This window comes from Pleuronectes platessa, chromosome 6, assembly GCF_947347685.1.
Source record: "Pleuronectes platessa chromosome 6, fPlePla1.1, whole genome shotgun sequence".
NCBI classification, from domain to species: domain Eukaryota; kingdom Metazoa; phylum Chordata; class Actinopteri; order Pleuronectiformes; family Pleuronectidae; genus Pleuronectes; species Pleuronectes platessa.
The window spans coordinates 6,961,156-6,974,933 of record NC_070631.1 but is presented as its reverse complement, the minus strand read 5'-3'; the positions used below and the strand labels follow the sequence as shown (position 1 = coordinate 6,974,933).

The 13,778-nt window shown below is 44.4% G+C and overlaps 2 protein-coding genes across 3 annotated transcripts; both read right to left on the bottom strand.

Moving 5' to 3' along the window:
- Positions 1-1,705: 1,705 nt before the first annotated feature.
- Positions 1,706-2,902, bottom strand: mipb (major intrinsic protein of lens fiber b). Its single transcript, XM_053424180.1, has 4 exons — positions 2,543-2,902; positions 2,168-2,332; positions 1,983-2,063; positions 1,706-1,891 (listed from the first exon to the last, which is right to left on the bottom strand). The coding sequence occupies exons 1-4, from the start codon at positions 2,900-2,902 to the stop codon at positions 1,706-1,708; spliced, it is 792 nt and encodes a 263-aa protein (XP_053280155.1).
- A 3,648-nt stretch (positions 2,903-6,550) lies between these two features.
- LOC128442015 (aquaporin-4) lies at positions 6,551-9,851 on the bottom strand. 2 transcript variants are annotated; one of them, XM_053424179.1, is made up of 6 exons: positions 9,641-9,851; positions 8,913-9,104; positions 7,964-8,125; positions 7,716-7,880; positions 7,487-7,567; positions 6,551-6,988 (listed from the first exon to the last, which is right to left on the bottom strand). In XM_053424179.1, exons 1-6 carry the CDS (start codon positions 9,653-9,655, stop codon positions 6,773-6,775), a joined length of 831 nt encoding a protein of 276 aa, XP_053280154.1. In that variant the 5' UTR covers positions 9,656-9,851; the 3' UTR covers positions 6,551-6,772. The 2 variants fall into 2 exon arrangements, with proteins under 2 accessions (XP_053280154.1, XP_053280153.1); XM_053424178.1 differs by lacking the exon at positions 9,641-9,851 and having other exon boundaries at positions 8,913-9,125.
- Positions 9,852-13,778: the final 3,927 nt, after the last annotated feature.

Here is a 13,778-nt window from a genome sequence, read left to right as displayed (position 1 = left end):
TGTGACGTACACGTAGAAAACAGAAGACACAGGGAGATAAATGTCAGAGTCAGTTTTCAACTATCTTTTCTTGTCAAACACCAGTGATAGTATTGGGTGGAGTGGAGCCAAACAGCCCCTCCCTGAACTACACCCCCCCCCCCCCCCTCCCTATGTACCTCAGTAGGAAGTAATCTATTACATTAGAAGCATTATGTTTTTTATTAAAGTGTATTTGCTGCTGAATGTTATGTTTCATTTCCAGGCAGATATCACTGGAGATTCCCCGGTTTATTTTTAAATCTAGATGTGAGTTTGTCATGTGCTTTTTTTGCCACCTTCTGGCCATAATCATCAACTGCAGCTCAAACTTTCCTCCACATTGTGCAGGGGGGGAAAAAATGACCCAAACCTTGTAATAACTTTTGTTTTTTTAAATGTTTATTAATGTTGAAATTTTATTGAAACGCCTTGTGCTCCCTGTAAGGATCAAATAAGACTCAATGTAAAAGCTTGCACAGCTGATCTGCAGTGAACAGACCCACTATCAAAGCCGATATAGGATACAACATTTCCTTCGGATTGCGCTGGTTCAGAACAAAAAAGCAGATGGTTTGTGTAAAAATGAATCATAGCAAATACCACAGTGAGGGGAGGAGAAATGATGGTGTCTTAAAAAGTGTTGACGGATGAACACAGTCACTGGGACGAGACAGGAGAGCGGTAATGAAAATAAAAAACGAAATAAAAAGTTCTGTATCTGCAAGCTACACATATACACACTCACTTTGCAAACACACTCGCACGTACGGGGCATCGCACGCACACATGCACGCGCTCACTCTCACGCACACACTCACACGTACTGCAGAGGTATCCACACACGCACACGAACACAAACCCACAGATAAAATGTAGTGATTGAAAAAAGTGAAACCCTGGTAAAATTCTAATGGTATCATACATCCACGTCTCGTGTCTGAAGTGCAGAAAACAAAATGAACCTAAGAAAAGAAACTAAAATGGAGAATAATGAATAATGAATAATGAAAAGCATGACCATCTTCACTGGTCTAACCCAACTTGAAACGACCACAAACCCAGAGTGTTGCCCTCTTTACCCAAGCCCCAATCCCCCACCCCTATGCTCCACCCTCACCTCGCCCCCACGCCCTCTGACCCTTGCACCCACATCCCTGCCTCGGCCTCCCCAGACCCCTCTCTCCTCTCCTCGATCTGAGGCTTTTCCGCGCTCCGTTGTTTTGCGTCTCCGCTGAAGGCCTGGCCGGGTGGAGGAGGCAGGCGGGCGGACGGTGGGGGAGAGACGAGGTGGCTGCTGGTTCAGGTTCTGGTCACCAGTTATCATCACGGCACAGTGTCCAGCTCAGAATACAGAGGGAGGACTCGGGGGGGGGGGGGGGGGGGGGGGTTAGAGGAGTCCTGATGTGTGCTGAGGTTGAAGGATGCAAACCTGTGTGTGTCTGTGTGTCTGTGTGTGTGTGTGTGTGTGTCTGTGTGTGTGTGTGTGTGTGTGTAAGTGACTGTGTGTGGGAGTTTCTACACTGGGAGAATGGTATTAGTCTAGATGTGAGTATTCGGGTTAGTCTTGTGCGACGGTATGTGAAGGCATGGCTGGTGGTGGTGAAGGGGGCAGTGGAGGTGGGGTTGGCGCTGCTCAGGGCCTTGTCCCTCATCATGATTGGAGAAGGGGGGTGCAGGAGCGGGTTTATAGGGCTTGCGTCTTGAGCTCGATGGGCTCGCCGCGGGTGTCCTGCTGGGTCTCGCTCTCTGGGGGCCGGCTGCCCTTCAGGGTGGCCAGGCGCTCGGACAGACCCCTCATGCGTGGGAACAGCATGAAATCGTACAGGAGGGCGCCCATGGCACCGCCTATCATCGGCCCGACCCAGTACACCTGTCGATAACAAGCATCGGCATCGTGAGACAGTTATTTACGAGGAATAGAGTGAAAGCTGAGGTGGGAGATGATCTCTTCAGGTTCTTACCCAGTGGTTAAGGAAGTTCCTGAAGAGCACAGCAGGAGCAAAGGAGCGAGCAGGGTTCATTCCAGCACCGGTGTAGTACATCTGAAACACAACGCACTTGTTACTGTATTGTGTTGCATATGCACTTATCTGCAGGTGTATCTGCATGGATGGATTTTGTCCCTGTTGTGTCCGTGCTGTCTCACCCCCATGAGATGTCCGATGGTGACGGAGAAGCCGATGGAGAGGGCGGCAGATCCCAGGCGTCCGTTTCTCCTCTCATCCGTCACGGCGAAGATGCACACCACGAGCTGCATGGTGAGGAAGACCTCCACAGTGGTGCCCATTCCCAGGCTGATGCCAGGCTGCAGCTGGAGATGCATAAAACAAACATGCATCAGTCACAGAAAGTATAAATACATTAAATGGATGACTTCCTCATGCTAATAAAACATAAAACATGCTGCATTGAGCTGGTACCGACACTTATATCTTCCAAATTCAATACATTCCCAAATTCTAAAATAAACGTTGCGTCGCCCCCAAAACATTTGCTTTTGTTTTCTTAAAACATTCCTTACCGTGTTCAGCGCCATGTTGCCTCTCATGTTACCGGGTGTGACCCCGTACAGCACAGCGGCCCCAGCTACAGCGCCCAGGCACTGGGCCACGATGTAGAAAACGGCACGGAAAAGAGACAGCTGTGAGCCGATAAGGTAGGCGAAGGTGACGGCAGGGTTGATGTGGCCGCCGCTGATGTGGCCAATAGACTGGATGAGGGTGGCCGCTGCCAGCCCAAAGCAGAGGGCCACATGGAGGACATGATGAGGCCCAGTGGTCCAGCGCAGGGCAGCGCCCATGCCGAAAAATACGAAGAACATGGTCCCAAAGAACTCTGCAAAGACCGCCCGCCAAAAATTCATGGACCGGAACTCCCACATGGTGACTGTTCACTTGAGGCTCTCCACCAGATGAAATGAAATTTAAAAATAAATCAGGATTAGTCTAGAAAAGGTCGATGTACCTTTTCAGTCCCAAAACAAAAAAAGGGATCTCCCTCTCAGTTCGAAGACAAAAACAGGATTTCAGAACGTCAACAGACGAATCCACTCAACAGCCATGAACTGTTAAAGCTGCGTTCGCTTGCCACCTCTGTCCACCTGTCGCAAAGACATAGGTGTGAGCTGCTGCGGGAGTGGGTGGAGATCTCAGGTGTGAAGAGTTGTCAAGAGGACGTGGGCATCAATGCTAAAGGGGTTTTTCTAAAGCAGAGACGGGGATAGACAGAGTGTCCGGTGGACCTTTTAGCCTCTCTGACGGAGGGGAGAGGGCCAGACAGGGGCTTTATAATACCCCCCCAGGGGCCCCAGGTGACGCCATAATCCCCCTGCAGGGCCAAGGGCGGGGGGGGGGGGCCAGCGGTGAGGGACATCCTAAATCAAACAAACTTAACCCCTTCTGTCTCCCCCCCGTCACAGGCCGAGGCCAAAAGAGACAGCAATTCTGAGAGGACAAACAGATAAAGCGAGAAAGAGTGGAAATCTAAGAAAGATATTTGATGTAGAAGAGAGAAAGAGACGACAGGAAGGATTGTGTCTTTATTCAAGAGGGGGGAGGGGGTGGCTGAGAGGAACAGCCCCAGTGAAGAGCAGCTGGAGCTGAGAGGGCAAACTTTTCTTTAGGGCGTATGTCATCTGTTGACATATCATAACTGTCATAATCAGGGGACACAAATGCTCATGGACAAGGACAGAAAACACACATGCGTGCACAAAGACCTGCACACACACCAACACACACCAACACACACACACACACACACACACACACACACACACACACACGCGCGCAGACGCACACACACACATATACGCAGATGCAGATAATACGGTTGGGGCCCCGGACGGAAGTGCTCAAAGCTAACAGCGCTGAACTGACCCATACACTGAAAACCCTGACCCTGTGAAACCATTGTCTGTGCAATGCATGTGGGCCACGTATGGACGCACACAAGACAAAAATACATATTAAACTAAAGCACAGACGCTTGTAAGTGTCGTAAATCTGAAATGCTGAAGCTTCAGGATCGGGTTTATTGCTTCTGATGACTGTTCTGGGGACAGTTCACCACCACCAGCCACTGTCAGAGGAGTCAGGGAGTCACTGATGAGGCCTGCAAGGATGATGACGGCTGAAACCTGAACTTGACTTTGCCTCAGAGCGCGGCGGCTTCACCGGCCTCACCACTACATGGCAAGCGTCATGAGGAGGTGGAGAAGGAGGTGGAGAAGGAGGTGGAGAAGGAGTGAATGTGGCAAAGACAAGGACAAGAACACTGAGAGCCAGGGGCAAAGACAAATGTACACGACACTGCTCACTTCTCGTTGTCACAGGGGATTCTATGAGGTGCTTAGACAGTGTGACGATTTAGGCCTAGGACCAAAGCCCTGAATCTTCCCTGTGCGAATGTGTGTGTTTGCGTGTGAGTGTGTGTATGTGTGTGCATGTGTGACTGTGCGTCAGAAGTGTGTCAGGGCAGCAGCAGGATTGTAGGGTGGGGGGCAGCGGGGTTACTGAGAAGCACCGGGCGTCGCGCTGACCAGTCGAGAGCCATCACTGTTGAGGCTGAGGCGGGGGTGCGGGTGATGAAAGCAGAACGCTGAGCTCGTCGTTTTAACTCCCTTTTATACATGTTAGAAAAAACACACACAATGCAAAATGCTGGCGGCACTGTGGCCAATATAGCTATTGTGCGTGTGTGTGTGTGTGTGTGTGTGTGTGTGTGTGTGTGTGTGTGTGTGTGTGTGTGTGTGTGTGTAAATAGCTTATTGTCTAGCCCTGTCTGAATATTCAAATTACACTGCCACAGTTATACAGATTGCTAAAATGGTTATATTTGTACAAGATATCACAATATACAACTCTGCTTTACTCCAAATACTACCATGAATACACCATGAATACAGTGTTTATTATGTGAGATGTGTATTTTAAAGGGTGAGTTCATGCAAATCCATAAAAAAGAAATCTCTTGCAGCACTGGACAGAATAATTATCACGAGACGTAATGAAAAACGTGTGAGTGAACCGACCATTTAAAATAATTCCAAACGAACGTGGTAATTATTATTTGAATGAAGGTTTCATGAAAGCAGCAAGTATTGTCTCTCACACACCTAAACACACACACAAGAGCTCTCTTTATGCCCATTTCAAATTACAAAGCGTATTTCCACTGAAGGAGTTCTCTCTGTGGAGCCATTACAGAGGTATGAAGGTCCATTTGTTTGTGAGAGAGGAGACAGACACACACAGAGACACACACACACACACACACACACACACACACACACACACACGAGAGAGATGCTGGGCTGATTGAGGGCTTTATTGAACCTGCAGCGCGGAGCAAGGAGCTCTTTAGCATTTCAAAGCATTCACAGACACGAGGCGCAGCTGACAACATGAGGGGTTTTCAGCCGGATTTCAATGAGTCCCCTTTATGAATTCTAATGATGTGCAAATATGAAAGTAACAATACAGAGACCCACAATATTGACGACACTCATAGACGCACTAATGACAGGGCGCTGGGACCTCAAAGGTCTCGGCCAGAATGCAGCTCCCACACCAATTTAGTCCCCCCCCCCCCCCCCCCGCCTAGAATATTATAAACATGCACTTTGTGTTGTAGTGTTTCAGTTGAAGACGACTGAAATATCACTCAGGCTTCTTATCACATCCCTGACAGATTTGGTTTTATCCCTGAAACTACCAGTTATTGGAAGGGGGAATATATTTTGAGTTACTTTATAGGAGTATTTCTTTAATTCTGTGTTTTCTCTATTATATCTTATAGTGAAAATCATACTTTTCCACTCAATCACATGTGTGTAGTTCACTGACCAATCATCCATGTGTAAATATGACTCTTTTAGTACAGAAATCATATATTTTATATCTATCTGTTATAAAGATAATAGAATTAATTAATTATCAACAAAGTTTTCAATCTTTTTTCACAGCAGACATTTAAACTTGTTACAGTAGAAAAAAAACGAAAGGTTAAAAACTAGACTGTAGAGTTCATAGCTCTGAAAAAGGCGCAACAGCCCCTTTAAATTCAACCCTATTTCTAACCCTAACCCAGCAGGGTGGATGAATTTGAACCTACACCCCACCACTCAGTTACCTTCAACAGCCTGTCTCATGTTGGCCCTTTAGCTCAGTCAGTACAGCATCAAGCTTCAGCCGTAGGGTTGACGGTTCAAATAAGGATCATCTGGATATCTTACTATGAACCTGCAACCCCCTGTACGCAATAATTGAATAACACTAACCCTCCAAAGGTGGTGGGTTCCTGGATCTTTAATCATCTGACTCAATAACCCAACCCTAACCCTAACTAGCCCTAACAGCAACCTTAACCCTAACTACAGCCCTAACTAACAGTTACCCTAACTAGTTTTTGTTCTGTAACAGGTCTAAACATCTGCAGAGAACTTAATTCTATTATTACAAGTTTTATATTGTTTATATAACTCATTTAATTTGTGTTGCCCCTGTACAATAACCCCTCTAGCTTTGTATTATAACATTTATCACGTAACATTTAATTGTATTTATATCATTAATCTCATGTGGTGTTTTCATACGTTACAGTTTCCACAGCTTCTCCCTTTTCTTTGGTCCTCACCCCTGCTCAGTCTAATCTGCATGAAATCATCTGTACACTCTACATCTTCATCAAATCAAATCACTGTAATATTGCTGTAATTATTGATCCCATGTGTCTTTTCTCTTGTGTGTCCTCAGTTGCCGTCTTGTTTGTTGGCCTGCTTGGCTCTCATGGCGTTCTGTGTGACCGTGGACAGGGACGATCCGGTCATACTGGCTGTCTCCACGATGTCGATGTCCTTACAGGTCAGACACGCCACCAGCTTCTGGCGAGAGGCGCTGCGTGCGAAGAGGAACTCGTGGGACACTCCGCCCAGCACAGCACCGAGCACCGGGCCGATCCAGTAAACCTGCAAGGGAACGAAGGAAAAACAGATGATTAGGAGAAGTTATCATGAAGTATCAGAGAGAGAAATATTTTCAGTTCACAGAGGACCCAAAATAAAGTGTAAGCTTATTACTTTATTGTCCATGAATCTCTTGAACAGAAAACCAACAATAAATTGATGTATGAAGCCAAAACCTGTCCAACTTTATGCCTCTGGGAATCATAGACCTTTTAATCTTTTTAATACTCATGAATGAAGTTGGGTTGGGTTGGGTTGTATGGTTTAATAAATCTTTGAATAGACGTGTAGGTGTTTAAATACATTTCTGCAGGTTTTAAAATCTGCAGACTAGCATCAATGGTTTTTTATAGATTTTGTTGACAAGTTTATCACCCGTCTTATCACCTTAACCTTTAATACTGATATCTGCTTGATTCAGTGTTTGATATCGTATGAACATTGTTAAAATAGTAGTGGATGAGTGTTTTTAGGACAGAGGTTTGGGACGTTCTCTCTCACCCAGTGATTTTCCCAGAACCCGACGATGATGGCTGGACCCAGAGCACGAGCAGGATTCATACACGCACCAGAGAACCGTCCCTGACAGAAACAACACAACACAAACACAAATTAATCTTTGGAATCCTGTAAAAAGAAACATTAGTACAACTGGAATTTTAAATAACTTGATAAAGACATTTATTTCTGGTAGTAAAAAACATAAATCTGCACCAAAAGCTTATGTTACCCCTAATAACACTCCAGCTGTGTGGGCCAATCCGATGGCTAAGTTCCCTGGTTCTGGACTCTCCCTCCGCCGCTGGTCCTCCACTGAGAAGATAGTGAAGACCATCTGGAAGGTGCACAGAACCTCAATACCCAGTGCCTGGCCTGCGTTCATCTCCAGAGGCACCTGAGTGGAATCACCACCGGATACTTCACGCATAATGTCTTTTAAAACTTTGAATTTGACTCTTGAATATTTCAAAAACTGACCCTGTTGACGAAATGTTCCGCCGTGGTTTTCATCGGCAGGGCCAGGTAGAGGGCCCCGGCCCCCAGAGAGGCCCCCAGACACTGCACAGCGATGTAGAAAAGGGCCCTGTGGACGTCCACCCTCCGAGTGGCCAACAGAGACAGAGTCACTGCCGGGTTCACCTGATCACAGAAACACAGACTTCAGTCAGATCACATCCTCCACCCAGCAACAGAGGTGCAAAGTAACTAAGTACATTAACTTAGTAACTGTACCAAACTTCAGTTTCAGAGTTACTTTACTTGAGTATTTCCAGTTTTTCTGCTGTACCTTGGTGAAATATGTTTTACTTTTAACTCCACTACTTTAATCTAACAACTGCAGTGTGTTATTACAGATCCTCTGTGGCTGGGGACCGCTGATGTAAAAGTCTTGTATTGTATGTATTGTATATATAATAGTGTCTTGTAGTTCCTGGTCATGTTTCAGATGTTTGTAAGTTGTTCACCAAAGAAACTTCAATTAAAAAAGCCAAATTCAATACCTTTAAAAAAAAGGATTTGAGAAAAGACCACAACTTAAATATTTTGTGGAAAAATAACTTTTACAAATTATTTTGTGACTCTTTTGAGACTTGACCCCAGGTTGAGAGTCACATGACTAAAATACCAAACTGTATAATTAAATGTATTAATTTGATAATTTACATAATAATATATAAATGACAGGGGCAAGTTTTCAAGAACAAGCACCTTTACTTTTGATTCTTCAGTACATTTAGTTGATTTTATACATACTTTATATGTACAAAACACTTAGTTGCAAGTCAGTATTGTACTTTGTGTTACAGGTTCTTGTACTACTGAGTACTTCTTCTACCACTGACGACCAACAGAGAGTTTCGATCAAGTTCAAGTCAGACAAAAGAAATGTAACATTTCAGAATCAACGTGTGTCTGAGACATTCACCTGTGCTCCACTTATTTCTCCAAAACAGTGGCCCAGTGAAACAATCACCACACCCACTGCCACAGCTGAGTACAGGGGTCCCCCAGGGAGCTGTCCTGGGCCCGGCACAGAGGCGCCCAGCACGACACTCACTAACACCAGGGTGCCGATCAGCTCTGCCAGAATGGCTCGCCAAAACTGCCGACTCCGTAGCTCCTCGGGAAAAAGGGACATAAACAAAGACGGCCTATATTTAGTGTCACACGTGAGGTGAATCAAAACGGAAAAAAACTGCTCAAAGCTTAAATAATGCTGAACTCCATTACTACAAATATAGTCACATAGTTTTTATAGTCCCAGAGCCTAATAAAAGATGTATCTCACATGCTGATGATTATGTTTATCTGTCTAAGATAATCTTTCCACTGCCACCAGGAGCAATAAAAACTGTCAAGGATGAAACAAATGCTCTTGAAGATATAAAACGAGAGACAGAAAAGACTCATTGTTTCACCGTCTGACACAAACAAGTCATTTTCAAGCCGAGAACATGCATTTGTCATTGTGTTCAATGTGTTCTCGATCACAATCAAATAAACGAATAGAGTTCTTCTTTTGCTGAAGCAGTTTAAAGTGTCTTCAAGTACATCAAACGCACATGATAGTGATTCAATCTAATGTCTTTTGTCTCCCACAGATGTAAATCATGAGGGATTTGAACAAGCAATGCAATAAAATAGGATGCTCACCTCACGCCACGTCATTTCAAACGCAGTCTCCGGTCCTCAGGTTTGTTTCTCTGCAGCTCCGTCTGTCTGTCGTCTGGCTGTCGCTCTGCCTGCCGGGGTCTGAGGGCTTCAGGGTCTCTGCGACATCCCTCCTCAACTTGTAGAGTCTGAGAGGTTCTTTGATGGGAGCAGCCTCCTCCCCCTCGGTCTCTCTCCTCTCACCCTCTCCTCAGCAGACACCTCCGGCCCTATCCAGTCTGCCTGTGCACAAACTTCACCCGACACAAGCTGCCTCCTAAAGCTCGTCCTCCCAGTGCTGCTCCACGACCCGAGCAATTTAACTCACCTTCAGGAAAATTAAGTGGAGCCTTTCACTCGTCTTCAAACTGAAGTGATTGTGGCCACTTCAGGGGATTGCACAATGTCTGCATGAAAATCAAGCAGGACATAAACACTTGTGGAAAATGGCAACTTGATCACAGCTAAAAGCACAGGGTCAGTTATATCGTCACCGTCAAATGTTGTTTTATAATCCCAGTTGCTACAAATCATTTTTCTTAATTCTAGAAATAATTTAGACACAAATATTTCTTCCAAAAATAACCATGCTCAGGTTTGATTGTATTTATATAACTGTAGTTGATCAAACATTTTGCCCAAGAACATAAATACTAATGATAAATATAGAGCTGTAATGTCACAAGAGGTCAAACCTCTGCCGAGACCCAACAGTTCCCTGATGAAACCACAATTAAGTCACTCACCTTCACACCAATGAAAACACAATCTCCCTGGCAAAGGTAATTAACTTGTTTGTGATTGTTTCAACAATAACATGACATTCTAAAGTTAGGTATAAAATTTGTGGCAGATCTGTTGCATTACATTTGTACATGTGGACCTAATAAAGTGATCAAAGTGAGTATGAAGACTTTAAGCTGGATTTTATGGTATTTCATTTACTCACAATATCGCTGCCAGCTTCATCACCTTGTTTTTCCCAAAACTACAGAGTTAAAGTTAAAGTGAATTATTTTGCCTTTTTTTAAATGACGACATATGTTTGAGATCAGATTTCTTTCACTCTACAGAGATAATGTCTGTTTGATTTCTAAGACATTAACAGACTTGTTGTTCAGGATGAACTGAAGATCATAGACGTTTCCAATCATCAGGACGAAATGTATTTCTGTTTGTGCACAGAGCCACAGACAGGGTGACAATAAGAATATCGACTTATCCTTTATCAACGTGACATATGGATGAGTCAATGAAAATTTGAAAATTTGAAAATTTGTACAAGGTTTGACGTCTTCTGTCCTTGATCTTCAACTAAAGTAACGGAAACCTTCAACAGGATAGACAGAAATGCACATGAACAAAACAACAATATATATATGTAACAGAAAATGATAACACAGTGTTTGTGAGCTGTGCTGTGGTTTCCTGTTGTCGGGCTGAACTGCGTCGGCGTGTCCTGAGCACCTGTCACCCGTCTCTGCATATACACTAAGAGAGAGAGAGAGAAACTAGAGCTACAGGAACGGATCAGATCAGCTGCTTTAAGATGATCCACTGGGTCGTATGTTGCATTTCTGCACCAGATAAATATGAGACTAACACGACTCTGTATTTTAATGCTTCATCTCCAAGAGGAAAATTAAATGTTCCAAAGGTACAGGTTTGTTGTATGATGAAAGACAAGAGAAACACGGAGCAGTGAAGGGTTGAACAGAACTCCCCCTGCTGTGTGATGACACTAAAGAGCTTTAATATGATCTCTTTCCATCCTCCTCCAAACTACTTGTGAGGTACCGCTCTCATCACCATGGGTACAAACTCTTTCATGATGCTGTTGCCATAGAGCCTATTGTGATGCCGCATCTGTGCACACGTTTCATTTTCATCCGCTGATATCAAACCAGCACGGACCCGGCGACGGCTTCTGGCCAAACGGACCCAGTGAGGGCGGCTCAGCGTCATCTGAGTGATTGATTTATGATTTTTATCTCATATTTATTATAAGATGTGTGTTTCAGCAGCAGAGTGGAGGCAGCTGACGTGATGTTTTGGAGCTCAGACTGATTCTCCCGGGGCATCAGGGGCCCTCAGACCGAGTCCAGAACCAACTGGTTGGTTGGGGTGGGGGGGGGCTCGGGGGGGGGGGGGGGGGGGGGCAGTGTTGGTGTGCCCCATTATACTCTGGATTACCCCCTCCTCTCCACGGCAACTGTGTCCCTGTTATCCCCCCTTTTGTGGAGCTAAGCCCAACTGTGTGGACCAGGGGGGGGCGAACTGGAACCCGCTGGCGTGGGGAGTTTTTAGCCCCCCCCCCCCCATCCCCCATCCCTCCACCCAGAGTGCTGACGCTGACACAATCGCACACACAGATATACACACACACTCACACAAAGTGCAGACTCGGGGATTTGAGAGAGCGATAGAGGGCAAAGGGAGAGACGGAGAGACACAGTTCACATATTTCACAGTTTTAAATTCTAAGTAAAGTCATGTCTTTTTTTAGTTTATTGGATGTTTTGTCATGTGTGTAGATGTAAGTGTGTATATACAGTAAGTGTATGTGTCTCTGTGTGTTGTGCTCGAGTCTTTTCCACCTCGGAGCAGCTGGGAGTGATGGCAGCACCCAGCAGCATGTGCCGCGGACAGGACTCTCCAGGGAGCTGCAGGGGCCCTTGCACACTCTTCACCAGGGTCCAGCGTGGTGCAGGTCGGGCGGCTTCTCGCTCTCTGACCTGAGCCACTTTGCTCGTGTGAGATACGGTGAGATCATGGAGGAGGCATTTGAGGAAACACACCAAAAAAGTTCACTAATAAACCCAATGTGGTGTCACTTTCCTGTTCTGTATTAACAGCCGTCCAATAAATAGCAGGAATATCAAATAACTTGTCAACACACTATAAAAGCACCAAAAACATGAATATTTTATAAACATATTAGTATATTCTTTTAACCACTGAATGACACAAGAATCCACATCAGAAATATAACACAAAGTACAAGAGCTGTTCCTTTATCCAGATTTGGTTTAATAATTAGAAACAGGAAAGTGTTTGAATATCAATAGGATCAGTAAGTTCAGAATACGATCATGTGATTCATTTAATAAACGTTAGTAGCTGCATCTACTTCTTGTTTATTCTGAACTTCCAATTAAAACATTAGTCAAATAAAAGACTCTGATCTGATCTGATTACAACCTTCTTATTTTGGTAACAACTGTGATGCAGATGAAAGGTGTGTGCTTGGTAAAAGCTTGTGTGGCACTTGAGTTAGGATTTTATTGTAACTCTGTATTAATTGTTGAATTCGGGATATGTTTTGTTGTCACATTTGTACACCCTCCAATGTGTGTATCTATTACCGTCTATACTCAGTGCAGTAATACTTAGAATTTGAATTAAATGGGCTGCCGAAAAACTGATAAATCATTACTTCCACTAAGATTTGTTTTCGCTCCTGTCTGTAGATGTTTTTATATGTTTTTATATCCATGTGTGTGAAATTGTGTGCAGCTTGATTGAATTTAGGAACAGTTGGGCCTCGACGGAGCGATGCACTCTACATGTTGCCTTAAGTTTTAAGATTTTTCTTTTACTATTTTTGTCTGAACATCAATATGAAATCAGATGCGTTTCATTCAATATTATAAACGTTTTAAATCCTCACATGCTGGAACCAGTTAATGTTTCGGCAAATTCACTGAAAACAGAATGAGTCGACAGCTAAATTGAGGATTAAAACGATTAAGTCGATAATCAAACTCAGATGAGTTTTTTCATTGCAGCTCTATTCAGATCTACAGTGAAGGTGCAGTAGATGCTTTTATTTCTGTAAAATCACATTTTACACTGTAAACATTTATACATGGCCACCCTCTCGTGTCAGTGGATGTGTCCATGAACTTCTCTTATTCCAGTTCAGAATGGTCAGCAGGGTCTGGGGCATAACCCAGCATGCACTGGGCTAGAGGCTGAGTTAAGTCTAAGGGGGAGATACCTCCACAATTAAAAGTAACCTAACATTAACAGGTGAGTCATCAAATGTCTCCAATCTGTGGGTGGAAGCAAAACGAGGGAAATCGAAAATATGAAGATAAAAATGGAGAAGAGTCAGAGACAGAAGAGGCAAAACAATTAC